The following is a 26,530-nucleotide window of genomic DNA, read 5'->3' as shown; positions in this document are numbered from 1 at the left end:
ATTGTCCACGTTTAACCCCATCCCCAGTCATCCCTCAGCTTGAACCTCTGCTCTGATCAGGCTGGTCTCCTTCTGTATGCTCTCTGCTGTCCCCAAGCTCATCTCCCACCTAGTTTTGTTCAGGTGGGTCCCCTTCTGAGAACTTAACCTTTCCCTCACGTTGTCCTCCTGCTGTGTGATGCTTTCCTTGATGACTCCTCTTTCCTGAGCTCTCTTTGGCCTGTATTAACCTGGGACCCACCATGTGTTGGGCCCATTGTTGTGTGCTTCTCTTTTTGGCTCGTCTGTAAGTGCTCTGTGAGTTGGTCCTGATCTGACTTGTCTCAGCTTGGAAGGAGCCCAGTGAATCCCTGGTCACCCTCATGAAGAGGGGAGAGATTGACTTTGTAAGGAGAAGGTTCCTCTATAAAAAGCAAAAGTGGAGTTTTAGAAAAATGTGGAGTTTTAGGGTATAGACATCAACTGGTCTTCTAGAAACTTGAAAAAAGATGTAAGGTTGTAAACCTCAAACTCGAGATGAACTCATCATATCATAAAGTATCTTTAGATTGGGCTTATTAATAGTATAAGACAATTTTTAAAAGATTGAAGTATACTATTTATATTTATAGGTGCATAATATTATAATTATAGGCACTTGTCTATTGTCACAAGAAATACGGCAGACAGGAGTGGGGATCATAGATGCAGTTACAGAACAGATTTAGTGAAGGCAGGTTATAAGGCACAGACGATCTTCCTGTCCTGATGCTGATGTTTACAATAAGAGGTTTACCAGTTATTTTGTACAGTTATTTTGCCTTGCGTCTGGGAGGTGCTTTCCCCCTCTGACTGACTGCCTTACATCCCGTTGTTAGGATTGAACATGCTGCAGAGCGGCCTGCATAAGCAGCATATGAAGGACCTCTTTGTGGAGCTGTGTCTCACAGTGCCTGTACGGCTGAGCTCTCTCTTGCCCTATCTACCCATGTTGATGGATCCTCTGGTGTCTGCACTCAATGGCTCTCAGACATTGGTCAGCCAGGGCCTGAGGACTCTAGAGCTGTGCGTGGACAACCTGCAGCCTGATTTCCTCTACGACCACATTCAGCCAGTCCGTGCAGAGCTCATGCAGGTGAGTTCGGTTCTCATCAGTGCCAGCAGAGGGCGTCAGTTGCTCGCATAACTAGTTTTTACTGAGGATTTTAGGCTAGAGATGAGCTCTCTTGCTCAGTCGAGGGGCACTCTGCTGGATAAAGTGGTGTGGCTTTTAACTTACTTTGTGAAGAGATGTGAAGAAATACTGTAAGTATTGGGTGGATGTTTGTTTTGCAGTATTGCCCCCTTTCTCAGAGGGCTTTCACAAGTGTCATGCTTTCATGAAGTTAATGACTTAAAAAGGCAGGTGTTGTGGCTGCTATTACTTTCAGGGAGATCCATTATCTACAGAAGAGATGCAGATTCTGAAGGGGGAAAGTATAGCTCTTTGAAACATTTTATATTTTTTGTTCAGTAGAATTCATATGTCAAATATCAGCTTTTTCCTTCATGTTTTGCCACTGTTACTGATTCGTAGGATGGTTGGTAATCATTAGAGGTTTAGGCTGCCTGTTACTCACATGCCCCTTTAGTGTATTTGACTTCAAGGGGTCAGCTTGCTAGCTTTCTGTGATGGAGACTCAGGAATTCCTAAAGAACAAGAGTCTGGACATAGTAGATTGGAGACAGCAGCTTGGAAGACCTGACCCAAGTGTGGGTAGGCAGTAGGGAGGGGTTCTCAGGCCTCCTGCCATTCCATGGGGCAGATAGCCCTAGGGAGAGATAGGTTCCAGGCTGCTACTTGGTTTTAGAGGCACAGTAACCCATCCATTAGACAGGTGTCACAGGCTTTCTCCAGCCGTATCTCCCAGCTGCGTCCACATCCATGTGTGAGCACTGTGACATGTGAGCACTGAAATGCAAAGCGCTTATTCTGGTGCCACCCCCTCCTGGGGAGTCGAACCAAAGTCCCTTCTGAAGATATGTGAGGATTGGGTGGGCCAGGTGCAGGGGGTGTAGGTGAGGAGGCTTGACAGCACCTCTCAGTAGTCGTTAAGGGCAAGCCTATAGAAACGTGAGGGAAATTGAAATTTTGTTTTAGAAAAAAGTACCAAGATTTTCTGTTGACTATTACTAGACACTAATGTTGGGCATTGTTACAGAAGGTGACTTAAGAAAATAGGCTTAAATAATGAGCCATGGTAATTTTCAAGACATGATAATTTTGTTAAGAAAATGTGAGAAAATTGCGTTTTTGGGAACAGTTGAGTACTTGTGTTCCTTTTACTAATTGTAAGTACCACAAGGTACACATTTATTCCCATAATGCAGGTCCCTACATGATCCATATTTTCCCACTTTGCCATCCTTTCTAATTGTGAGATTTGAAATGTAGGTGGTAATTTCTGTATCATGTTTGTAAGTTAGAAAGCCTACTAATAGAAGTAAAAACCCGAGGACTCACCCTCTAACTCCAGAATGAGAACTTTTCCAGTGAGTTGCTTTTCTCTCTTTCCAGTTCCTGATCTTGTTTTGTAAAAATGCCAAAACAATATATTGCTTATTTTTTCCTTTTGAGCTCTTCCAGTATTTGTAATATGCTACCATTTGTATTTTAGGAGCATGAAAGAACATATATGTATACATGCAGTTTTGTAAAAATGTTACTAATGTACATTACTATAAGACTAATGACATTGGTTTCTTTCCAAGGGGAACTTGTGTGTTTGGGGGACAGAGATGGAAGGAAGAATTTTCACTGTGTGGTCTCTTATAACTTTTGATTTCTGAACCATGTGGATGCATTACCTTGAAAGGATTTTAATGAAAACATGTTGATTTTTAGGCTTTGTGGCGCACTTTACGCAATCCTGCCGACAGCATTTCTCACGTGGCCTATCGGGTACTGGGTAAATTTGGTGGCAGTAACAGGAAGATGTTAAAGGAATCCCAGAAGCTGCACTATGTTGTGACCGAAGTTCAAGGCCCCAGTATTACAGTGGAGTTTTCTGATTGCAAAGCATCTCTTCAGCTCCCAATGGAGAAGGTAAATTTGGAAGTCTCTGGGAACTTCCTAAAGATACTATAAGTTTCATCTTAGGACAGTTAATTTCTATTTGAAAATTTGAATAAAGCATACTTTTTTGGGAGAGGCCAGCTTGATGGGCGAGGGGGCTTTCATACTGCCAGAGGGGTGCTGCCCTTGAGACTTTGGAACTTTGAGTTCCATCTTTCCTGAGGGAGCAGGAGGGGACATTCAGCCCTGGAACTTAGTCTGTTTTGATGCCCAGTGGGCTTTACTTCAGTGTCATTTAGAAACCAGTTCCGTTCTTGTCTCTCCACCCTGTCAGTCTGTAACTGGTTTTCTCCTCTCCTCTGTCTGTCCAAATAGCTCCTGCTGTCTTTCCTGGCTACTCAGCCAACTGCAGGAAGCTCTTTGGTTTCTCTCCACATGCCCTTTAGAACTCTTTTATGTTGTGTAAAAAAACATGTTAAAAAACATAAATGTCAGCTGTACTTAAAAAAAAAAAACCCCGCCCTCCAATCGAACAAACTGTCCCCAACATCATGCAGTGTCCTGCAACTGCTTTTGCTTTATCCTTATAGATAACTTACCCTTCACTGTACTGACCCTCCTGAGTCCTTTGTCACACGCGTTGTTCTCCTTAATTGTATTCTACATGGTTGCATTGGACTTTTCCTCCTTATTGTATAGCCAGCCCTTTCTCCACCTAATAGCCTTTGTTACCATATCTTTTCATAACATTTATCTAGTCGGTGTATATTGAGTATTTTTAAAAGGGTATTATAGTGGCATTTTGTGTGTTTTGAGTGACTTGGTCATTTCAGTAGACCAGTGTCAGCTGGGGTTCCCAAGCTCCTCACAGATCTGGTCTTAAACCAGCATTCTATATGACCTGGAATGACTCAAAGCCCTCCCTTCACTCAGGCTAACCCTGTTCTGTTGCCTCATGTTGTAGAACTCGGCATGTTTATCTTTCTGTATAAGAAATTTACCTACATACTGAGTTCTGTCTTTTTTTTTTGTTAAATTTATTGGGATAATATTGGTTAATAATATTATCTAAATTTTAGGTATACAACTTTATAGTACGTCTGTGTGTTCTAATGTGTGCTCACCACCTGAAGTCTAGTCTCCTTCCTTCACCATGCATTTGAACCCTTTTACCTTCCTTGTCTTCCCTCCACTCATCTTCCCCCTGGTAACCAACATTCTGTATCTATGAGTTTGTATCTATGAGTTTGTTTTACTGTTTGTCTGTTCATTGCTTTTTGTTTTATACGTGTGAGTGAAATCATATGATTTTCCATCTGATTTATTCCACTTAGCATGGTACTATCAAGATCCATCCATGTTGTCACAAATGGTAATATTTCATCTTTTTTATGGCTGAGTAGTATTCCATTATATGAAATACATATCCTTTATCCATTCGTCTTTTGGAGGACATTTCCATATCTTGGCTATTGTGAATAATGCTGTTATGAACATTGGCGTGCATATATCTTTTTGAATAAGTGTTTTCAAGTTTTTCAGGTAGATACCCGGAAGAGGGATTCTGGGTCATATAGTAGCTCTATTCTTAGTTTTTCGAGGAACCTCCATACTGTTTTCCATAGTGGCTGTATCAGTTTACATTCCCACCAGCAGTGTATGAAGGTTCCCTTTTCTCCACATTCTCTCCAGCACTTGTTATTTCTTGTCTTACAATAAATTCTAACAGGTGATATCTCATTGTGGTTTTGATTTGTATTTCCCTTATTGTGATGCTGAGCATTTCTTTCATATATCTGTTGGCCATCTATATATCTTTGGAAAAGTGTCTGTTCAGGTCCTCAGCCCATTTTTTAATTAGATTTTTTTTTTTTTTTTGAGTTGCATGAGTTTAGTTTTTGGATATTTGCCCCTTTTCAGAGGTATTGTTTGTAAATATCTTCACCCATTTGGTTGGTTGCCTTTCTGTTTTGTCAGTGGTTTCTTTTGCTGGACAGAAGCTTTTTAGTTTGATGGAGTCTTATTCATTTATTTTTGTTTTTACTCCCTTTGCCTTTGGGGTCAAGTTCACAAAACCTCTCTGAGACCAAGGTCTGTAAGTTTAATGCCTCGATTTTCTTCTATGTATTTTATTGTTTGAGGTCTTATAGTCAAGTCTTTAATCCATTTGAGTTAAATTTTTTTTTTTTGAGTTAATTTTTATGTGCGATGTCAGTAGTCTAGTTTGATTCTTTTGCATGTGACTTTCCAGTTTTCCCAACACCATTTGTCGAAGAGACTTTCTCCATTGTATGTTTTTGGCAACTTTGTTGAAAATTAGTTGTCCATATATGTGTGGGTTTATTTCTGAGCTTTCAAGTCTATTCCATTGGTCTGTATATCTGTTTTTCTGTCAATACCATATGGTGTAGCATTGTAATATAGTTTGAAGTCAGGGAGTACGATACACATGGCTTAGTTCTTTTTTCAGCATTGCTTAGAGCATTTGGGGTCTTTTGTGGTTCCATACAAATTTAGGATTTTTTGTTCTAAATCTGTGAAAAATGCCATTGGTATTTGGGGAGTGCATTAAATCTCTATATTGCTCTAGGGTAATATGGCCCTTTTTAACAATGTTAATTCTTCCAATCCATGAACATCCACTATCTTTCCACTTCTTTGTCTTCAGTGTCTTTCAACAATGTCTTATAGTTTTCTGAGTATAGGTCCTTTGTCTCCTTTAAGCTTATTTCTAGGTATTTTGTTCTTTTTTCGTTTGGGTTGTAAATGGGATTTTCTTCATTTCGCTGACATTTTGTTATTAGTATATAGGAATGCCACGGATTTTTGCATATTAATTTATATCTTGCAACCTTATTTCTAATACTTATAATTTATTTATTACTTCTTTACTTCTAATTTATTTCTAATAGTTTTTTGTGGTTTCTTTAGGGTTTTTGTATATACAATCATCTGCAAATAGTGGCATTTTTTTTTTCTTCCCAATTTGCATGCCTTTTATTTCTTTTTCTTGCCTGATTGCTGTATGTCTTCCAGTACTATTTTGAATAGCAGTGGTGAAAATGGGCATCTTTATCTTGTTCCTGATCATAGAGGAAAAACTTTCAATTTTTCACTTTTGAATATGATCTTAGCTGAGGGTTTATCATATATGGCCTTTCTTGTGTTGAGGTACTTCTGTACCCATTTCTATTGAGTTTTTTTAAAATCACAATACTGATATGTATCACATTGATTTACAGATGTTGCACCATCCTTGCATACCTGGAATAAACCCCCCTTGATTGTGATATATTATCCTTTTAATTCCGTGATTTTTTTTTTTTAAAATAGACTTTACTAAACATTTGGTAGGAAGCGTACTCTTTATGGGCAAAAGTTACTCAGGAATTCTTTTCTATCATCTCTCAGTCCACCTGTCTCTCCACTTCATCAAGCAGATGCCATTGTCCCCAACCCTCCTTGGCCCCGCCCCTTGGATCAGTGTTGCCCTTTCTAAACCTTAGGGATGAGGTCTCATCTCAGCCTCTCAAACGTTTATCAAAATATTTACCAAATAAACACTACTTTTATCTTAAGAGGATACCGACAACTAAAATTCTTTGTCTTTACGTGTTACAGTGAACATCCTGCGTTTGTAGCCTGTTCTCACATATTAGGCTATTTCATTGTTAGGATTCTGTTTGCTTCAGCTCCGTCAGTAGTAAGATTGGTATTAGTAGTGAAAACTAAGGCATCTGACTTTTAGTTGACCTTTGCATAGACTAAACAGAGCAAGAAAACCCCTTTAGAACTTGTTCCTCAAAGCTTCTAAAGCATAAGAGAAACCAGATTTTGAAGATATGCTTCCACAGTCTTACAGAGATTTCATGGTGCTGGCAATACTCCTTTCTGGCAGCAGCATCCTTGGGCCGCAGCTCACCCTGTGGAGCTGAAGGAGTTGACTAGGTGAAGGGAATGAACAGGGTGGCCAGGTCGATTGCTAGTGAATTTCCATGAAAACAGTCTTGCTTTTGGCATACTTTTGCAGGTGATTGGCTCATAGGTTACATTGATCCTTAAAAATAAAATTTTAAAAATTGGCCCCATATGATTTATCACCTATTGCTGGCTAGATTAGAGGCAGTAGGAGAAACAACAGCTCTGCCATGCCCCAGAAGGACTCAGACGTGTGGCTGGGGTAATGTGGGGAGGAGCCGTGTCACACTCGCATGGCCATGTGTGCTACGTCCCCTGGCCAGGTCTGGAGGGCAGGGCCTCTGTTCCTGTAGGTTCTCTCTCTGGCTCTTCACACAGAGCCCGGATAAATCTTTACTCTTTTGACACATTAGTTCTTTGAAACGTATGTACATAATTATCATTAAGGTTAATATCTTAGCTGTTAAAGGGTTCACATTATCTTTTTGTGTGATTGTGCCTCTCCTGCCTTTCTGGTCAACCTCATTAAAATGAAAAGGACTAAATGTTTATGCAGCTATGTCGATTTTCTGAAAAAGTGTTGTAAACTTTTTCTTCTTTTAAAGAAAGAATTTAGTGAAAGCCATCTTTTAAAGATGGCTTAAGGAAGCCATCTTTTAGTTTTGAACTTTGACATAGGATAGTCTGTGGTCTGTAGAAAGTTCATTATTCTTATGAAGACCTCGGTAAGTGTGTCGATGACTCAGTATCTAGTTTAATCCAGCAAATCCGCTGCAAGGGGCCTTCTGAACTTACTTAATTTCTGGAATCTCCCATTGGCTATTTAAGACAAAATTAGTAAACTCCATTTTATATTTTAATTTGAATCGTCAATTCCTTATTTCATACTTCTACTGCCTTTGCGGGAGGTTTTGTGTGGTGAATACCTGCTAGCCTGAGTAGGCCTGCTGTGCTCACTTCAAGAGAAAATACATGTTAAGATTCTTTTGAGTATTGCATATGCTTTCAGTGAAAGCTTGTCAAAATCGTGTAATTCAGTACAAACTATTATGTTTGTGTTTCTTTGTTGTAGGCCATTGAAACTGCTCTGGACTGCCTAAAAAGTGCCAACACTGAGCCCTACTACCGGCGGCAGGCGTGGGAAGTGATCAAGTGCTTCCTGGTGGCAATGATGAGCCTAGAGGACAATAAACATGCTCTCTACCAGCTCCTTGCACACCCTAAGTATGTTGGTAATTTAATTCTCTGTGATTGGTTCTATCTTGTTTTAGGAATTAGGGATAGAGAGGATCTCCTAGTTTTCTTAATGTTATGAGCATGTTCCTTCAAGTCAGGAAAATGATGTTATTTGCTTAGTAATGTTGCTCTTGGCATCTAGAGAAAATGGAAAGGAGAACTTGGGTGCTTGAGAATTAGAATTTATCTCAGTCATGATTTGCCTTTGTTACTGCCTCCTTACTAGCTTGGAAGTTTTGAGAATCAAGGGTCATGCCCTTTTTTGTCCTTTCTGATCACCATTATCCACAACACCTGTTACATGATACGTATTTAGTGGATCTTTTGATTTTCCTGTCCATAGTGATATTTTCTTTCTCTAAGTATTTATCATGTGATATTTGTATTTTTTCTTACAATGAAAGGTTGTCATCAGTGGTTGCCCTAGGGGTGGGAGAGTAAATTGACTTTTTGGGGTGACGTTATAAAATTGGATTGTGGTGATGGTTGCACAACTGTGTAAATTTAACTGAAACTCATGAACTTTGTAGTTAAAATGAGTGAATTCTATGGCATATAAATTATTCTTTAGTAAAGCTGTAAATAATCATTAGAACAGTGTCAAAAATTGAGTTAAATACTTGTTTTAAAAATGGGAAAAATACAGCAAATTAAAGAGAAGAAATAAACAAAAGAGGAGAACTACAATAGAATGGTTCAGTAAATCCAAAAGTTGATTATTTGAAAGAGTAATAAAATGGAAAAGCCTCTGGTAAGGGTAAAGAAGAGAGTAAAGTTTCTTTTTTTTTCTCAGAGGGAAGAGGAAAAGGCACAGTTAACCAATATCATAAATAAAAAGGCATTGGCACTCCTGATGTTTTTGACATTAAAAAAGCAGTTATAAGCAACTACTTTGCTCAATAAATTAAAAAATTTCAATGAAGTAGATAAATTCATAGAAAAATAGGATAGTTATTTGGCTTTTCTTTTTCTTTTTTTATATTGATAACTTTTGGAAAATACAGACCAGTTACTTTGTAGAATATCCCTCGTGTGGATTCATCTGTGTCTTCATGATTCTCTTCAGACTATGCATGTCTAGTAGAAACCCCCCAGAAGTCACATCAAGGACTGTTCGATTGTGGGTTGTCCCATTGGCTAGAATGTTGTTGGTCCTGTCTTCATTGTCAGGTTCTTTTACTGTTTGTAATTTATAAATAATTGGTGGGGAGATAGGTTGAGACAATGTAAACATTTTGTTTTTCATTGAAGTTTTATCTCCTGGTTACAGTATTTATTGATGATTCTTCCCTGAGGCCACTATTGGTATGATGATTATAAAATGGTGGTTTTCTTTCTTTTTAACAACTTTATTGAGGTATACTTTTATCCAGAATCTATCTACTTCAAGTGTACAATTTAATGATTTCTTAGTAACTTAGAGAGCATTGCAAATATAAACCAGATTTAGAACATTTTTATCCCCCCAGTAACATCCTTCATTGCCCGTTTACGGTTAATCCCCATTCCTGGTCCCAGGCGACCATTAATCTACTTCCTGTCTCTGTAAATCTGCCTTTTCTGGATGTGTAATATTTAATGTAGATGTAACCATACAATATGTGGTCTCTTGTGTCTGTCTTCTCTAACCTGATACAGGGCTTTTGAGACTCATTCACGATGGATGGTTTGTCAGTGGTTTGCTCCTTTTTATTCCTTGGTAGTATTCCATTGTATGGATATACTTCCAGTTTCTACCTCCAGTTGCCCTTTTTTGTAAAGTAAGGAAGAGCTTTTCTTTTGTTCTTTAATATTTGTATATAGCAAACAGTATAGGCTCATGGATTCTTATTTGATGGATAACAATCCATTACTTGGATGGCCAGATTGTCCAGATTTAGTCAGTGGGAGCCCCTGCAGGCTGGCTTCTGTGTTGTTTTGACATGTCCCCACTGGTTTTGGAGTACTCAAGATTTGTGTCCAAGACTGCATGCTAGCCTTAAGGAACTAATTACATTCTAGTGGGGGACAGGATAATTAGAAAAAAACAAACCTATACTATTTCAGATAGTGATAGGGTGCTATTAAATATATCAAGTTAAGAGAATAGGTGCGAAAATGGCAATTTGAAAAATAGGGTGGTCAGAGAAGTTCTCTCAGAGTAGGTGACAACGAACAGTGATCACAGTGCAGTTTGAGGGAGGAAATTGTGAGAACCTTCAGAGGAACTTTGGGAAATGCAAGCCCAGAGGCCTCCTGATGGGGGGGCACAGCAGGTGCCACTCATTGGAGAGGTGGGTGGGGCAGGGCTGAATAGGGCCTCTTGGGAGCTGGGTGAAGACTTTAGATTTTGCTTGATGTGGATGAAAGGATCTAGCTTTGACTGCAGATTTTCGTGGCTTTAAGCCAAATGCGCCACTTACTGGGTTGTTGGGAACACTGGAGAAGAGCAGGTAGGGGGGATACTGGGAATCAAATGTCTGTTTTGGGCACCTTGACCACAGTGGCATATAAGGAGCATTGTCATGACTGGAGAAGAGCCGAGAAGACTCAAGTGTAGAGTGGGGGGCAGCCTGACCTCTCTTTACTGTCTGAAGATGTTGCATGTGGGAATGGGAGGTCTCCATGTATTTTATTAGCTTCAGAGGCAGAACCAGAGAGTCAAAAAAATTAGAGGCAATTTTTTGTCATAAAAAGAACTTTCTGTTATATGGAGCTGTTCAAGTTTCAAAGAAACTAGTAATTTTTAAAATATTGATGATGACTTTTATCTTTGTGTTTGATATGTGTTTTCCTGACTTTCCCTTCTTGTGTTTTAGTTAATCTCGTATATTTGGTTATAAATGCTTAATCAATGAGCATTTGATTCTGTTCCTGTGGCACAGTGTTCAATGTATAATGGATGTATAGCTGCCTTTAAGTAATAGCATTTCCATCCCTATTTGATAATGATGGAGTTACTTCTTAGAATTCGGCTTACTCAACTGTAAAATATCAAAATCGAACATCAACTTACAAGAAAGAATTGTGAAGACACTGAATTGGCTGTCACTTTATAATTTACCTCTGATTCATTGACTTTGCTCACATTAGGGAGAGCATATTTGGTGTCTTTTGAACCATTTTTATTGGTTATAAATGTTCACGATGAAACCCGTCATGTTTGATTCCAGGTATTGCTGAAATTAAAGCAGAGAAATTAACTCAATCAGGCCTATTTGAATGAGGAAGGTGGGCAGGTTGAAAATAAATAATGGTGGAATCATCAACTGAAGACCTCGGTGTTGTGATTTCATTTTGTCTTTCAGCTTTACAGAAAAGACCATACCTAATGTCATCATATCACATCGCTACAAAGCACAAGACACTCCAGCTCGGAAGACATTTGAGCAGGCTCTGACAGGGGCGTTCATGTCTGCTGTCATTAAAGATCTCCGGCCCAGTGCCCTGCCCTTTGTAGCCAGCTTGATTCGCCACTACACGATGGTGGCTGTTGCCCAGCAGTGTGGTGAGTGGAGCAGAGGAAGTGGTTGTTTGACTTTTGTAGGGAGCTTCAAAAACTTGGTTAGGACCTTGTGGTGTTTCAGAGAAGTTGAGTTTGGTTGTTGGGTTTTGGCCTTTGTTTTCTAATTTTCCACCTACTTACATTGAAAAAGGTGCTTGGTATTTCAGTGAAGGGTACTGCATTATGAAAATTGTTACCAACTGTTATCTATGAAATACACTCGATATTTTGGCTCTTTTGTTTTTCGTGAAAAAAGAGGGCCGAATACTCTTGGGTGCTCAGTTTGTAGTCACACTTGCACCTCTCTGCTCTGTCACCTCCTCTCCGTTCTTCAGCCACCTCCTCAAGGTCCCCTTCTCAGTGCTTATCTCTTCTCCTACGAAGGTCACCTGCCTCTGCTGCAGGCATTGTCAGGCCCTGGGTGGTGAAAGACCAATTTTGTCTGTCTCTGGTTTTATTTCGAATCCACTGCAGACTGGTGCTTTATGTTTCTGAACACTTAAACTCCAAATGTTTGCAACACTTGCCAGACCAGCGTCGTCAGCAGCCAAAGCAGTAGCACTGCTCTTGTGTGTTTCCTCAATGTCCCCCACTGTCACGATCCCCTAAAAGCTTTCTCTGAACCTTGCAGAATACATAGAACTTTCCCCTTTCTAACTTCTTGGCCAGAATAGTCAGTACTATCCAGTTTCACACTTAGGTCGTTTCTCTGTGTTACCTCTGTATTAACATTAACTTACCAGCATATCAGTGAGTGTCTTGATAACTCCCATCTTGCTGGTGCTGGGTACCTGCGAGGCATTAATTAATAGCTGCTGGCAGGTCGTTCCGTGTGTGTGTTGGGTGTCATAGTTGTTGCCTTTTATTGTTGTTTGTGTGTCAGGACTATCCAGAGAGTAACCCAGCGTTGTTCCAGTGCTCTGCCCCTTGGCCTAGTTCATAATTTTTTTCCCCCATGAATTTTTTAAAAGGAAGATACTTGATTGCAGTTCTCATTTTCAGTGAATATGTTTTTGAGTTATGATTGAGAAATCTAAAAATAATACAATGTAGAATGGAAAACATTCAGAAAAATAGCCTTAATGTGACTCAGACCACTTAACATAATGACAATTTAATAGAAGTTGGTCTAAAGTACTAGCGCTGGTTTTTATCAAATTCTTAACCTCAAAGAAAAAAAAATGAAGTAGTTTTGCATTTCGAGGGACAAGAATGTCAGTGTGCATATACTCTCCTCTCTCACACTCCCTTTGTCCCTGTAGGTCCTTTCTTGCTGCCTTGCTACCAGGTGGGCAGCCAGCCCAGCACAGCCATGTTTCACAGTGAAGAAAATGGGTCGAAAGGAATGGATCCCTTGGTTCTTATTGATGCAATAGCTATTTGTATGGCATATGAAGAAAAGGAACTTTGCAAGATTGGGGAGGTGGCCCTCGCTGTGATATTTGATGTTGCAAGTATCATCTTGGGCTCAAAGGAGAGGGTAAGGAAAGATTGAGGGTGTCTTTTGTTTTGGGGGTGTTTATGCCAAAGAGTAGTTGTTCTAGAAACTAGTGGTTTAAGAATCGCAGTAACACGTTCTGGTTGTGTGTTTGTTTTTCTCGCCAGGCGTGCCAGCTGCCTCTGTTTTCTTACATCGTGGAACGCTTGTGTGCGTGTTGTTATGAACAGGCCTGGTATGCAAAGCTGGGGGGCGTGGTGTCCATTAAGTTTCTCATGGAGCGGCTGCCTCTCACTTGGGTTCTCCAGAACCAGCAGACGTTCCTCAAAGCGCTTCTCTTTGTCATGATGGACTTGACTGGAGAGGTAAGTGATGGGAGGCACCAAAGCTAATAACCAAGCTGTTTCAAGAAGCTGATTTGCCTGGAGAATAAATAGTTAGTGTGAGACAGTTCTGCAAATATGCCGTTCTAGAAGCTTCGATTTCATTACAGCATCTTTAACAAAAGGATAGATGAGAACCCCTCTGGGCTTCCTCTGGGCATCAGATTCCTACCTGGCTTGATAAGGAACAGTCAGGCCAGAGAACTAGCAGTGCGCCTGTGTCTCGTGGTGGGGAGCACCACTACTCAGTCTTGTCATAAGGCTCAGCAGTGCATGTGCCGCATACATTCCTACAGAGGCTGCATTCTTTGTGAACCTATGTGCAGATGTAACTCAAGCAAATAGAATATGGTGGGCGTTTGGCAGCTTGCTTGACTGGTAAATATGGGGACCATGTCTGCATTTACATTTTCTCTTATGGATGACAACAAGAATTATGTATAGAAGGTGGTTAAGCTACTGAAGTACCAAGTGGAGGTTATGAAATAGTCTTGTTAAATTAACTGGCGTGACATTAGGGGTACAGACTCCCCTGTGACAGTGTTTATGGCATGCAGGTTGTGTAGGAGGTGTGGGTGCTGTGGGCAGCATCACCCCCCTTTGGAACTAATGAGTTCCTGGCTTGCAGGTTTCCAATGGGGCAGTTGCCATGGCCAAGACCACCCTGGAGCAGCTTCTGATGAGGTGTGCGACACCTTTAAAAGATGAGGAGAGGGTGGAAGAGATCGTGGCAGCTCAGGAAAAGTCTTTTCACCACGTGACACATGACTTGGTTCGAGAAGTCACCTCTCCAAATTCCACTGTGAGGAAACAGGCTATGCATTCACTGCAAGTGTTGGCCCAGGTCACTGGAAAAAGTGTGACAGTGATAATGGAACCCCATAAAGAGGTGAGATTTCTGTCACTGGAACTAGATAATTTGAGCAAAACTTTTGAGACTTTTTTCCTTCAAATTCAAGTTGTAGATGATACGTAATTTATAATTTTGTGTCCACTTCACAAGGTGCTATTATACATGTGTTTTTGACCTCAGATATGCAAAAAGCAATGTGCTTATATTAATGGTTATATTGGTAATTTTCAGTGTAAAGAGAATAGAAGGTTGATTTTCTGTGTTGATAGAGCACAGTCTGATAGTTTTTTTGTTTTCTTTTAAGAGAGCTTACTCTGGAGCCTTAGGAATTAAATGCATCGGACATCCACAGCCCAGTTTTAGCACATGAAACACATCCTTCCTCCCCTAAGAGACATCCATAATAACTTTTTGCCTTTTATGGTTTTCAAATTGGTAATTGTTTTTGAGTGTTGTGATGAGAGGTATTTGCTTTTCACGGGACAGCTGCTTATTGGTGCTTCCTCCTTGCCTATCCTAGGTCCTCCAGGATATGGTCCCACCTAAGAAGCACTTGCTTAGACACCAGCCTGCCAACGCGCAGATTGGCCTGATGGAGGGGAACACGTTCTGTACTACGTTGCAGCCCAGGCTCTTCACAATGGATCTTAACGTGGTGGAGCATAAGGTGTTCTACACAGAGGTAGGGGGGTGGCGGTGCGGTGTGGTGTGGATGATGGTGACGTGTGTCTGGTAACCTGTCTTTGTGCGTGAAGACTGGTCAGGCAGCATTCAGAGAAGGCCTGGGCGGTGGCCACAGGGACCAATTCCGAGGGATGGCACTTTACATAGGTATGGTACACCTGGGTGTGGGGAGAAGGTACACCTGGGAGTGGCGACTGCAGATGTTCAACAAAATGTGAGTGTTTCCCAAATCCTCTGAACAACACTGTTAGTGCGCTGTAGGGGACCTTGCTCTTCAGGGCCTTAAAGTCATCATCTGGAGATAACACTGTGCCATCTACCTTAATTGCTGTTCCATCAGCTGGTGCCCAGAACAAGACTGGAACAGAGCAAGTGTCAGCTTATTGAATTTATTAATCACTTCAATGTACCATGCATGCCTGTTGGGAACTTATTTCACATGAATGCCCCTCTGTAGCTCTGGCAGCACCCAAGAAGTGTGGACACTGAGTTATTCTTATTTTGCAGATGCAGAAACTGAGCCTGAGGGTTCGTTATACTCTGAAGGCCTCCAGCAGGGGACCTATAGACCTTAGGTTGCTTTAGAGCCTGAGTCCTAATCACCGCACTGTCCTGCGGGTTCTCTACTTGATTAGTGGACTTGATTTGCCCTTCGACCCAATAAAAGATGGCAAGTGGCATCTTCTAAGTATTTGTCACTGTAAACATTCCAGTATGTGGTGATGCTAGACAGTGACAAACAGAAATTAAACTTTAGATACAAATTATAAGCGGTAATTCTTAGAATACAATAATGCTCTGGTGATCAGTCTCAATTTGAAATTTTTGCAAGACATGAATCATACTCTTAGAAGCATTATCAGAGTAAATTGAGGCAAATGTCCTAAGGAAGTCAGTTCATCCCGATGCACACTAATTCTGAATTTCCAGTTGTGAAAATTTACCTGTGGACTTTTTAAGTCCTGTGTGTATGCTTGAACATAGGGTCACTGAATCATGTGTTCCAGCTTTGATCTTGTATACCTTTTTATAATCCCTGTATAAGAGTCATCACTCCTAAGCCTTGACTGAGAGAGAGTCCAGGAGAACCACCAGTGGGTTTTGGGGGCAGCTCCCTCCTAGTGGTTCTAGAGGCAGATGTAGTTTAACCTGTGTGGAAAATTCCTCACTAAGTTCAAACCAGAACCCAGTAGTGTTGAGTGATATATCTTGGGGAATGAAACTGGTTTTCTAGGTGATTGTCAATGTGGTGCCTGCATCAGAACTTGCAAGGATCTTGGAAAAAGAGAGTCTCTTGGGTCCGTCCTCTCTCTGGAGATTCGGGTTCAATAAATTTGGGGTCAGACCTGGGAACCTACTGTCCGAAAGTGTCCCAGGGGTTCTGATGTGTGGTCACGTTTGGAATCTGGCTTTATGTTATAGCTACTTAGATATAGATATAGGTGTCTATGTCTATAAGCGTGCATACATACACCTGTTTACATCTGAAGAGTATTTTTGAAGGTCATACAAGTAACTACTAATGGTGGTTTCCTAGGGGCATGGAATAGTGTGCTAATTTGAAGTGCTTTTCACTGTATATCCTTTCTTATTAGTCTAAATATTTTATTAGTGGAAACCTTTAAGGAAAAAAAGGTATAGTCTATACCATTTTTTGAGGATATAAATAGAATGGGAAGATAATAAAACACTGTATGATACTTTAGATACTAGATACATAAATATATACAAGTATGATAAAAATGTCTAGAGGGATAACCACTAGAATCTGAGTTATAGTATTCCCACTGACTTTCAACTTCCTTCTTTATGCTTTTCTGTACTTGAATAGAAAAAATATTACCACTCAAATATTTGATTGATAGCACATACGTTTGCTGAGCACTGGCCCAAGGCACTGGGAAGCAGCTCTGAATGAGGATGAGATATGTCTACCATCATAGAATGAGCAGTTCAATAAAGTGACAATTTCTCTGTAAAGAAAAATGTGGTATCGATGGGTGAGAAAGTAAAAATTTACTTTCTTACTTTCTGACTGAGTTTGCTTTAGAATAAGGAATCTCAGTCACAGTTTGATAAATTATTTAGGCTTCGAGTTTAGTTTGTCAATTGTTAATTGTGTTGTGGGGTGTGTGGAAGATTGCTGTGTTCTTTTATTTGCAAGGTTATTATGTCTTTACAGTAAGAGCAGGTTAAATTGTTTTATTTTTTTGCAGCTCTTGAATTTGTGTGAGGCTGAAGATTCAGCTTTAACCAAGTTGCCCTGTTATAAAAGCCTTCCGTCACTTGTTCCTTTGCGAATTGCAGCATTAAGTAAGTTAATGTAAATCTGAAGTAAATCACTGGGTACAAAAGTGAAAGGGGACAGTGGCCTATTTTTGTTTATTTTTTGGCTTTTTATATTTTTAATTTTAATTTTTTTTAATTATAATTTTTTACTCCCAGAAATATTTTTGTCATTTTTAAGTTGGGATCAAAAAATGTGTATATTTATTTATCAAACTATCTAATGCTATTAGGATTTAAGTCATTTTTAGCTATAGTAAACTATGGAATTTACTCTGTAGAAAACTCTTTATAGTTCTCTTATGAATCTAATATTCTGGTTTAGGAGTTGTCATACTATTCAAATAGTGCCATTTAGGAGTTGTCATACTATTCAAATAGTGCCATTTTCATCTGCATCGAAGTATATATACAGTAGGTACATGACAACCTTTGTAGACTTTGTAATGATTCAGAGGCATTTGCGAACCCTCCTGTCTGTAGGCTTTCATGAACGTCAGTTATCAGTGTTTAGCATAGGAGTCCTGCAAAGTTTAGGATAATACACTGTCAGTGCTCACCCTTGTACTTAGGAACAGTCATCTGCACCTACCTTGCCCTTTTTTGGTAAATAAATACCCAGTGCAAGTTTTTTTAGATGACTTTGTCTCTTACTTTGTTGGTATTTATATCCTGAATAAAATATTGTCAGAGTCCTTGAATTAGTGGTAGAAAAGCAGAGACAGAGACTGTCGTACCCAGGCTTGAGGACAGGGCTAGGCTGTTTGAGACATCACAGGTCAGAGTGAGGGTGGTATGCCGCAGGGGCATTTGGCAGCTTTGAGCTTTTCCTCTTGGGGTTTTTCTTTGGGGTGCTTCTCATACATTCTTGATAGCTAATATAGGCATTAGTCTGGCAAGAATGTTATCTTTTAACAGGGTAGAGATGTGTCCCCTTTCCTAATGTATTTTCAAAGCCTTTAACCCTATAAGCTGGGAGGAGGCTGCCTGATTAGACATGGATAGTGGAGAGAAGCCAGGCTGTGTGTGTCTGTTCCCTTGGCATGAATTCAGCATGTCTGCCCGCAGGTCAGCCATGCTCACCCTACATGAAGACATCTTGGGGGTAGCAGTGTCAGTGGGGATCTCTTTTATTCCTCCTTAGGTCCTCTTCTTCCTAGCTGGAAGATGTAAGAAGGGTGTAAGATTTCTCATGGCTTGTCTGGATTGTCTGGCAGGCTGTTGATTTCACTCATATAATGTGAAATCTGGCCTCAGGAAAGACAAAAGAAGACATGGTCTTCTTTTGTCTTTCTTGAGGCCAGATACTAGGAAAAAGGTATCTTTTCTGTTGGTTGGTAAGAGCCTTTAGACAAAGAAATTGTTCATGTATTTTCAGGTTAGTAATGAAATTGTATTGATTTTTCTCCCTAAAGATGCACTTGCTGCCTGCAATTACCTTCCTCAGTCCAGAGAGAAGATCATTGCCGCCCTCTTCAAAGCACTCAATTCCACGAATAGTGAGCTCCAGGAGGCCGGAGAGGCCTGTATGAGAAAGGTGAGTGAGCGGGATATGTCTGTGTGCGCAGGTGTGTGTGTGTGATTCTGCCTTAAAGTTCTTTCTGTTTACCTTGGCTGTGTGCCTGGGAGTCGCCTGTGGTTAATACAAACTGAATTGTAATGATGTCTTTACCTCTTCTATAGTCATACTGAACCTTTACAAACATTAAACAGTAATGACTAATCTTCCTCATTTCATCAGCTTCTGAAGAATATGTGGTTACTATTCCGTTTTCCCAAGGGAAGACAAAAACTTGCTGCTAGAGTTGCATGTGTGTTTCATTCTGCTATAAAGTCTATTCTGTTATATGTTTTCATTTGTAACCTTTCTTTTTAAATAGTTTTTAGAAGGTGCTACCATAGAAGTAGATCAAATCCATACACATATGCGACCTTTGTTGATGATGCTGGGGGATTATCGAAGCTTGACACTGAACGTTGTGAATCGTCTGACTTCAGTAACTAGGCTCTTTCCAAACTCCTTCAATGATAAATTTTGTGATCAGATGATGGTAAGCCAAATGCATATAAATATACTCTGTAATAAACAAGAAAAAAATTTTAAATAAGCAATATACTTACACAGTTTAAAACTCAAAGGGTATGCTGTGAAAAGCCTCCCTCCTTTCTGTCCTCCAACTGTCTGCCCCCTTCTCGAAGACACCCCATTTTAACAGTGTCCTGCATGTCTTTTTGAGATGTTACATTGTAATAGAAGATATGTTCTTTTGTTTCTCACAAAAGGAAGCATGATATACACACAGTTTTTACTTTTTCTATTCACCGCCCCATCATTTTATATCAGAATATAAAGTGCTTCTTCATTCTGTTTAATGGTGACTTAATATTTTGTGTGGACATGCCACAATTTATTTAACCATTCCTCCACTGATGACCAATCAAGATTGTTCCCATTATAGACGATGCAGTGAAAAACTTGCAAGAACTCTAGAGGTCCTTTGGGTTTTTAGAATTATCAGTGAAATCAGTATGCAAATAAAATATTAGTTTGGCAATGTTTAAATTTGAAGTGTTAGCAGATGAAGTAGGTTCAGCTATTAACTTATGTATTCACTTTTGCTCTGGTAACTAGACAGTTATACACAACTTGTTAACTTATGATTTTATGGTATGTTACTACAAAATGTGCCTTTGGCCATTTAGATATTTTCAGGTACTGGATGTGTTATTTATTTTTTGATACACTTTATCCCTAGCAGTCAATAGGAATGAGTAGATAGCTAGATTTAGGTATAGAGTGGAAGGAATGTAGATATGTGTATGAAAACCTCCCAGCTTTTTACTTCATACTGGTTTCTTTATATCTATAGACACATGAAAAATGAACAATGACCAAAACACTTAACTGGGAATTGATAGTATTATGATTGATCCTAAAAATTGTAATGATGCCCTAATAGTAGAGTATAATTGGGAAACGTATTATATGGAAGCAATTTTCCAAATTGGCTTCCAAATATATATAATACACATACTTACCTACTGGTTTACACGCATTCATGAGTTTGGTTAAAGTAAGTGAAATTGCATCACCTCCTAATCAGAGCACGAGTATATACTCTATCTTACATAATATAACTGTTCTTTCAGATATGAGATCCGTGCATGTGTTCTCAATGTCCTAATATTTTTGTATTTGTCTCCTTTTTAAAATGAATGTCTCTTACCTCTGTCAGCTGTTCTTTCTTAGTGTCTGCATGCTTGCCTGAAGCAAAGTTGGTGGATTTTTCTTTTTTTTTTTTTTTTTTTTTTTTTTGCATTTTTTGTGCGTCCCCACCCTCCTCAATTTAACCCTTCAGGTCTGCCGTGAGCTTGGAATTCATTCAGTAAACACTGTTATCTAGCCTTTTTTAGAACAGTGTGAAGAGAACTGTCTCACCATCTAGTTTCTGACTAAGGCCAGGAGTGTCTTTATCTATAATAAAGTGCATGGGTTTTGTGTTTCTGGTTTGTTTCAGAGGATTGTTTTTCCTTCTCTGGCATTATAGCGGCTTTCTGAGTGGTTGAAAATCCTCTAAAAGCAGAGAGCGATTGAAGCTGCTGTTTGTTGTAGCTATTTTCATCTACCAGTCATCTCACCCGACTCCAGCCTGGACCTGTTGTGTTGATGCTGTTTTGTGTTTGTGGCTCAGTTCTTGCCGACCTATCCTGTGCCCACTGTGCTCACCAGGAGTGGTGACCAAGGACACATTTGTCCTTATTTAGTCATGTCCTCCAGAATTGTGCTCACTTAGTTTATTTCTCCTCATACGATGTGCATTTGAGGCTACTCTGCAGGGTGGGCCTTCATAGAAACAACCCTGGACATTTTTCTTTCTTAGAATTTGAATGGCTCAACATTTGGTCTTGAAGTCTCTCTTGTGATTAGTTGTTTTGGATATCTCCTTATCAAACTAAAAATGAATTTTATATACCAATTAGCATTTTTTTTTTTCTTTTGGGACAGCCAAAAGTAGAATGAATGGTGACGTAGTTGGCCATTTTCTGCACCATTAATTTTGTTGCTTTTATGTCTTGGTATAAATAGCTATTCTAATAAGATATAGGTTTTATGAACATACAATTTGGTGATATCTTTCAAGGAATTTTATTGGTAAAATGTTAGCTAAGTGTACTTTGTTTCTTGAAGTGTGTGTTGTTTTAGTGTTTCTCCAATATGTGTTCCTTGGAACATTGGACCTGCAAAATGTAGGTTTTTTTTAATGAAAAACAGCTCGTTGGCTAAGTAAGTTTGGGAAAAACACAGCTAACTGTATTCTCCTCTTGAAGTTTTACATTAAAGGCTCAGAGAAAGTGTTTAGGTGTATTTAAGCCATCTGTCCCCAAGCCTGTTTTACCATGGAGTCTTTTTCGAAGCAATTTGTTAACTTCCTGTAGAACATCAGTGTTTTGAAGAACAAGTTGGACAGCGTAGGATAGTGAAGATACTTCTCTTATTTATTTGGGTGCTCTCATTGTGGTCTTAGTTGTAGGCTCCAAGGGCTAGTCTGCCGGGTTTTGCTGGACACCATGGGTGGGACCCTGACTATCATATGCCTGGGTCAGGCCACAGTCGCTTTGGGCTCAAGGATCACTCTCCACGCTCTGGTGGCAGAACACAGCCAATCACAGAACAATTGCCCTCGTTCTGCAAAGAAGGAAATTGCTATCTATCTGTGCTAACAACATAGCCTCTGACCAGATGGCAGCCATGCTCATCTTCACCAACCCTTCCCCTGGGATCCGTTTGCGTTTCTTATCCTCAGCCATAGTGGCCACCTTTCTGTTTCTGGCTTCAGGGACTTTGTCTCTCATTTTCTCTGCCTGGAGTGCCCTCTGCTTGTGCTTCTGGCATGTGTGCCTCAGCAGGGCCCTCCCTGGCCTCCTCAGTCCTCTAAGCCTTGTCCTTGTTATCCTTCACAAGCCTTACTGTAATTGTTGTTCCACACAGCATGCACCTGTATTTTACCTTGTTCTTGCTGGAACCTGAACTCCACGAGGAGGGATGTTTGCGCGCTCATTTCTCTACCCCAAGTCCTAGCATAGTGCCTGCAGAACTCAGCAGCTGTGACACAGAGTAACACAGTAATATGGTGACAGTAGTGATGAGAGACACTAGTGAACATCCTGATATTGGAATGGCCATGTTTTGGGATGTGTTCTGTTGTAGCAGGGTATATTCAGCCTGTGTATAGCACGTAAACAAATGCCAATTATCTCACCACTAGTTTGATGGTTTGGCTATTTCAGTAATAGAAACACTACTGTTCTCACATTAAATGCGATGGAAATTAATGATTGCATGTGAATTTTTACCTAAGAACGGCATTTAGGAATTGAAATGTTCCTGTTGTGAGGAAGAAATGTCTAAGGATTTATTATTTTTTTTAACAGCAACATCTGCGAAAGTGGATGGAAGTGGTGGTCCTCACCCATAAAGGGGGCCAGAGGAGCGACGGAAACGTGAGTGACTTGTTTGTTTCTGGGAAGGGCCACCCTGCCGGGCGCTGCCGTTACCAATGTTAATATCGGAGCAGTGCTTTTAATTAAAATGCCGGTCAGAAATCTAGTTTTATATGATTATAGTTCATTTAAATTATAAAACGTATTTTAGTAGCATTGTATTTCTTTTTTCCTTAATTGTTGAAAAAATTCCTTTTTCTGTTTCTTTGAAAATCTTCTTTTGTTCACTTTACTGTGACGTTTTTGTTGATGAGAATTCTGGAAAGCTTGAAATGTTAGTATTTCAATTTTACTAGTTTCACTTTAAGATGTATAAAGTGTATTTTCTAGACTGTTCTTGGCAGCTGTTGTTTGCATGGTGGTGCATTCTCAGCTGTTGTTTTTCATTGCTTTTCATCATCATCGCCTCATAAAACCAAATAGAGATTTTAGGACTTAAGAAACCGTTAAGGAGAATGTAATAAAGCACCACATAAAATAAAAGAATTTGTGTTTTCCTGGTTTAAACCTCCCACTCCAATTGTTTGCCAAAAGTCAAATGGCCAGTACTTCGGAACACATTTTTATGGTTTTGAGGGAAAACCACCTTAGTTAAATCTTTTTAAGTGTCCAGTGTTGGTCATTAAAGACTTTGTCTCTTAAAAATGAATGGTTGTTACTGTTTTGACTCTAATCTTACTTGTATGTGTTATTATTCTTGTAAAATATTTTTTAAGTTGATGCTCGTCCTGTCAGTGAGGTTGTGTTTTCCGTACGTTCCTGTTTCGTCCGGTGAAATTGTGCAGCGGTATCCTGATGAGGGAATCCGGTAGCGCGTCACAGGCATAAGTTACCGTGGCTTTTGTCCTCCGTGCCTACTTGTCAGATGCTGTGCTTCATTCCAACCTGATTTTTTTTTTTGGCTTTCTTATGCTTTGTTTTGACCATTGTGTGTCAAGTGTTTTATTTATGTAAGTCTTGTTTCCTGCTGCTTCTAAAGAGCCAACTAAGCAAAACTAAACCAAGATTTTTAACTTTTTTTAGGAGTGTTATGCCATCCATGACCTCTTTAAAGGTTTGTTATTTATGTAAACAGGAAAAAAATCAGGGAGTCTGTGGGGGAGAGCAGAGTGTATTTTAAAAGCATAAGTTCTTGGGAGTAGGTGCAGGTGCCTCTGCTTTTTCGCCCTGTCTTTCATCTGTTAGCTATTTTTGCTCTAAATTTTTTATTTATTTTTATAGTAAGCTGGTAATTATCTGAAACATATAGCCAGTTCTAGAATAAATGTTAAAAAACCTAGTGGGTAGATGAATGACTTCTATTAGGTCAAAAAGAGTTCACAAACTTTTATGCCAAGTTATTCAGAGGGGTTGGGGGTGGGGCATTTGTACAAGGGATGGAATGGTGGGTTGGGAAGTCCTTGAGCTCCTGCTGAATGAAACATGCTGGTTGTCGGATGAGTGTATTCCCCGAGCAGCCTGGAAACATCCAGCTGTGTTTGGGGTCCACAGGCAGCACGGCCATGCTCCGTCGCCTCAGCCCCGGGCCAAGCGCGCCTTTCTGCTCCTGAACGCTGGCCATTTTTTATGGATGCTGTCCAGGACTAAGAATGGGTCTTGGAAAGTAGTTTGTACCTATTTGGTCAAGTCCCCAAATTACATGGCCTCGTTGATAAACTATAACTGAAGACATATTAAATAGTTACTAAAAATAAATAAAAGCTCTTCTGTAATGTCGCACACCCCCGATGATCAGAGCTTTGCACCATCATGTTTAGGAAGGTTTGCCTATTTAGCATTGAACTTACAGGACAGAACTCATGACCACCTGTTATGCCATCACTGTACACACACATGCGCGCGCACACACACACAGATGCACGCATACTTCCACCATGTGCACACCCCGGTACACACCCAACATGCATATGTGCATACACACACACATACACACACACACACACACAACTTCATAAGGTGCCCAGGTATCTGATCATCGTGGCTGTGGGTTCTTCTGAGTGTGGGGGCTTCAGGCATGACTAACTGATGGGGCTTAAGCCTCCTGGACTCTCCTAATTTTAGCTAGGAAAGAGGGTTTTTTTTTAATATCTTAGCACTTCACATAAAATCTTAAATTATTCACTCTAAACAAAATAGTTTTTAAATGTGTTTGCATACAAAAAGGTCTTACAGTTTCTCCCCCTAGACAAGAATTCCAAAATTCCTTTTTTTTTTTAAGGAAAATTGATTTACTGAAGGAATACACTCTATTCGACACTATCAGAAGGGCTGTTTGACATCTGAAGGGTGGAAGGTGTTTTTTTTGCTGTTGAGCATTTATTAATTATTGTGTGCTTTCTGATAATTGTGTCTTTACTGTCTTGTTTACCCCAATAATCCTTACTGTATATGAGTATATGGGAAGTTTTTGTGTAAATAACATAAATAGAAAAAAGATGATTTTCCTCCCCATCCTCAGGAAAGCATTTCAGAGTGCGGGAGATGTTCCTTGTCTCCATTCTGTCAGTTTGAGGTGAGAACAACCTATTAATAGTCAGTTTATGACTTGCAATGTGAAGAACAGTTTATATTTTCTTTTCTTTTCTTTTCTTTTTACCTTTTTGTTGCCTTTTTTCATGCTGTAATTTTTGTTTTGGTTCAGCCTGCCATGGAAGGGGTAGAGGTGAGAATTTCAGTAGAGGCTCAGGAGGGGGTCGTGGTCGTATTTGGTTTTGCTGTGACTTGTGGTTCTGTGATGGACAGAGTGCGTTGTGCCTTTGAGTGCAGTGAGCCGTATTGTCTGTCTGTGGCAGAGTTGTATTAGTATCATTGCTGTGAACTGTCCGGGTGCCACGCATGTTTTCTATTAGGATGTTTTAAGCAAGATTCTAAGTTTTTTGGTTTTCTACACGTTAGAATTGCAATGTCTCCATATTTAATATGCAGTTGGATATTGCTATCATAATGTTCATATGAACTCATACATTTAACAACATCTGGAGAGGAAACTCCACAAAGGATATATTATACCTGGAACTGGGAGAAGTTATATATTTTGTCGCACTACTGACTGACTGCCTTGAATATAGAACCTCGTTGCCTGCCCGCACCTAGGCCCCTGCATTTCTCGCCCACCACACCGATGTTGTCACGACACTGTGATTTTGGGCAGTCAAACTCTGAGCTTTCCCTCTTGTAAAATGGGGATGATAACATCTGTCATTCCTGTCTTTCAGTGGTGTGAAGACCAAAAGAAGTGATATTGTAACAGTGCTTTGAAAAAGAAAAACCATGGTATAAAAGTAACATTGTTAGAATGTTATTCTAATTTCAGGGTAGAGCTTTGTCTGTCCCAAGACTGAGAACTTTGTAGAACTCGAGAGGTGGCATGGAGGCGACACCAAACTGATTTTCCTTATCAACGTATATCATCACTCTTTTGCCTTTTGGTTTAAAGAAGCATTTTGGGAAGTATCTCAAATGCTGCTGAGATACGGTCCCTCACAACTAGTGTTTATCATCCCCATTTTACTGCGTGTAGAGTAAGGGCTGTCCAATTGCACACCTTGTAGGGTGGTGCATCAGGGAGTCTTCCCTTCCCTGTGGTCGTGGGGAGTTATATTGAAATGCAGACACAAAACTGGGGAACTGAAACTGAGAACAGAAAGTTGGAATGACACTCAGAACAATTGGCCACTGAGCTGTTAGCACATTAAATGGTGCAAAATTCTTG

The 26,530-nt window shown here is 39.9% G+C and overlaps 1 protein-coding gene across 14 annotated transcripts in view; it reads left to right on the top strand.

Annotated features, from left to right (window-relative positions):
* LOC107517500 (transformation/transcription domain associated protein) overlaps positions 1-26,530 on the top strand; it is a 113,323-nt gene that overhangs the window by 30,916 nt on the left and 55,877 nt on the right. For 7 of the 14 annotated variants that reach the window (XM_036224995.1, XM_036224991.1, XM_036224994.1 and 4 more), the window contains exons 20-33: positions 858-1,114; positions 2,864-3,064; positions 8,025-8,176; positions 11,476-11,675; positions 12,935-13,152; positions 13,278-13,475; positions 14,122-14,382; positions 14,867-15,028; positions 17,247-17,343; positions 18,732-18,853; positions 19,197-19,367; positions 22,750-22,818; positions 25,277-25,330; positions 25,460-25,480. In XM_036224995.1, the coding sequence (XP_036080888.1) occupies positions 858-1,114; positions 2,864-3,064; positions 8,025-8,176; positions 11,476-11,675; positions 12,935-13,152; positions 13,278-13,475; positions 14,122-14,382; positions 14,867-15,028; positions 17,247-17,343; positions 18,732-18,853; positions 19,197-19,367; positions 22,750-22,818; positions 25,277-25,330; positions 25,460-25,480 (2,183 nt within the window). The remainder of the gene's footprint in view (positions 1-857; positions 1,115-2,863; positions 3,065-8,024; positions 8,177-11,475; positions 11,676-12,934; positions 13,153-13,277; positions 13,476-14,121; positions 14,383-14,866; positions 15,029-17,246; positions 17,344-18,731; positions 18,854-19,196; positions 19,368-22,749; positions 22,819-25,276; positions 25,331-25,459; positions 25,481-26,530) is intronic. The other 7 variants (XM_036224998.1, XM_036224999.1, XM_036225000.1 and 4 more) reach the window with 3 other exon arrangements.

This window comes from Rousettus aegyptiacus, unplaced genomic scaffold (genome assembly GCF_014176215.1).
Source record: "Rousettus aegyptiacus isolate mRouAeg1 unplaced genomic scaffold, mRouAeg1.p scaffold_m13_p_7, whole genome shotgun sequence".
Taxonomy (NCBI): domain Eukaryota; kingdom Metazoa; phylum Chordata; class Mammalia; order Chiroptera; family Pteropodidae; genus Rousettus; species Rousettus aegyptiacus.
This window is presented reverse-complemented; position numbering and strand designations above follow the sequence as displayed.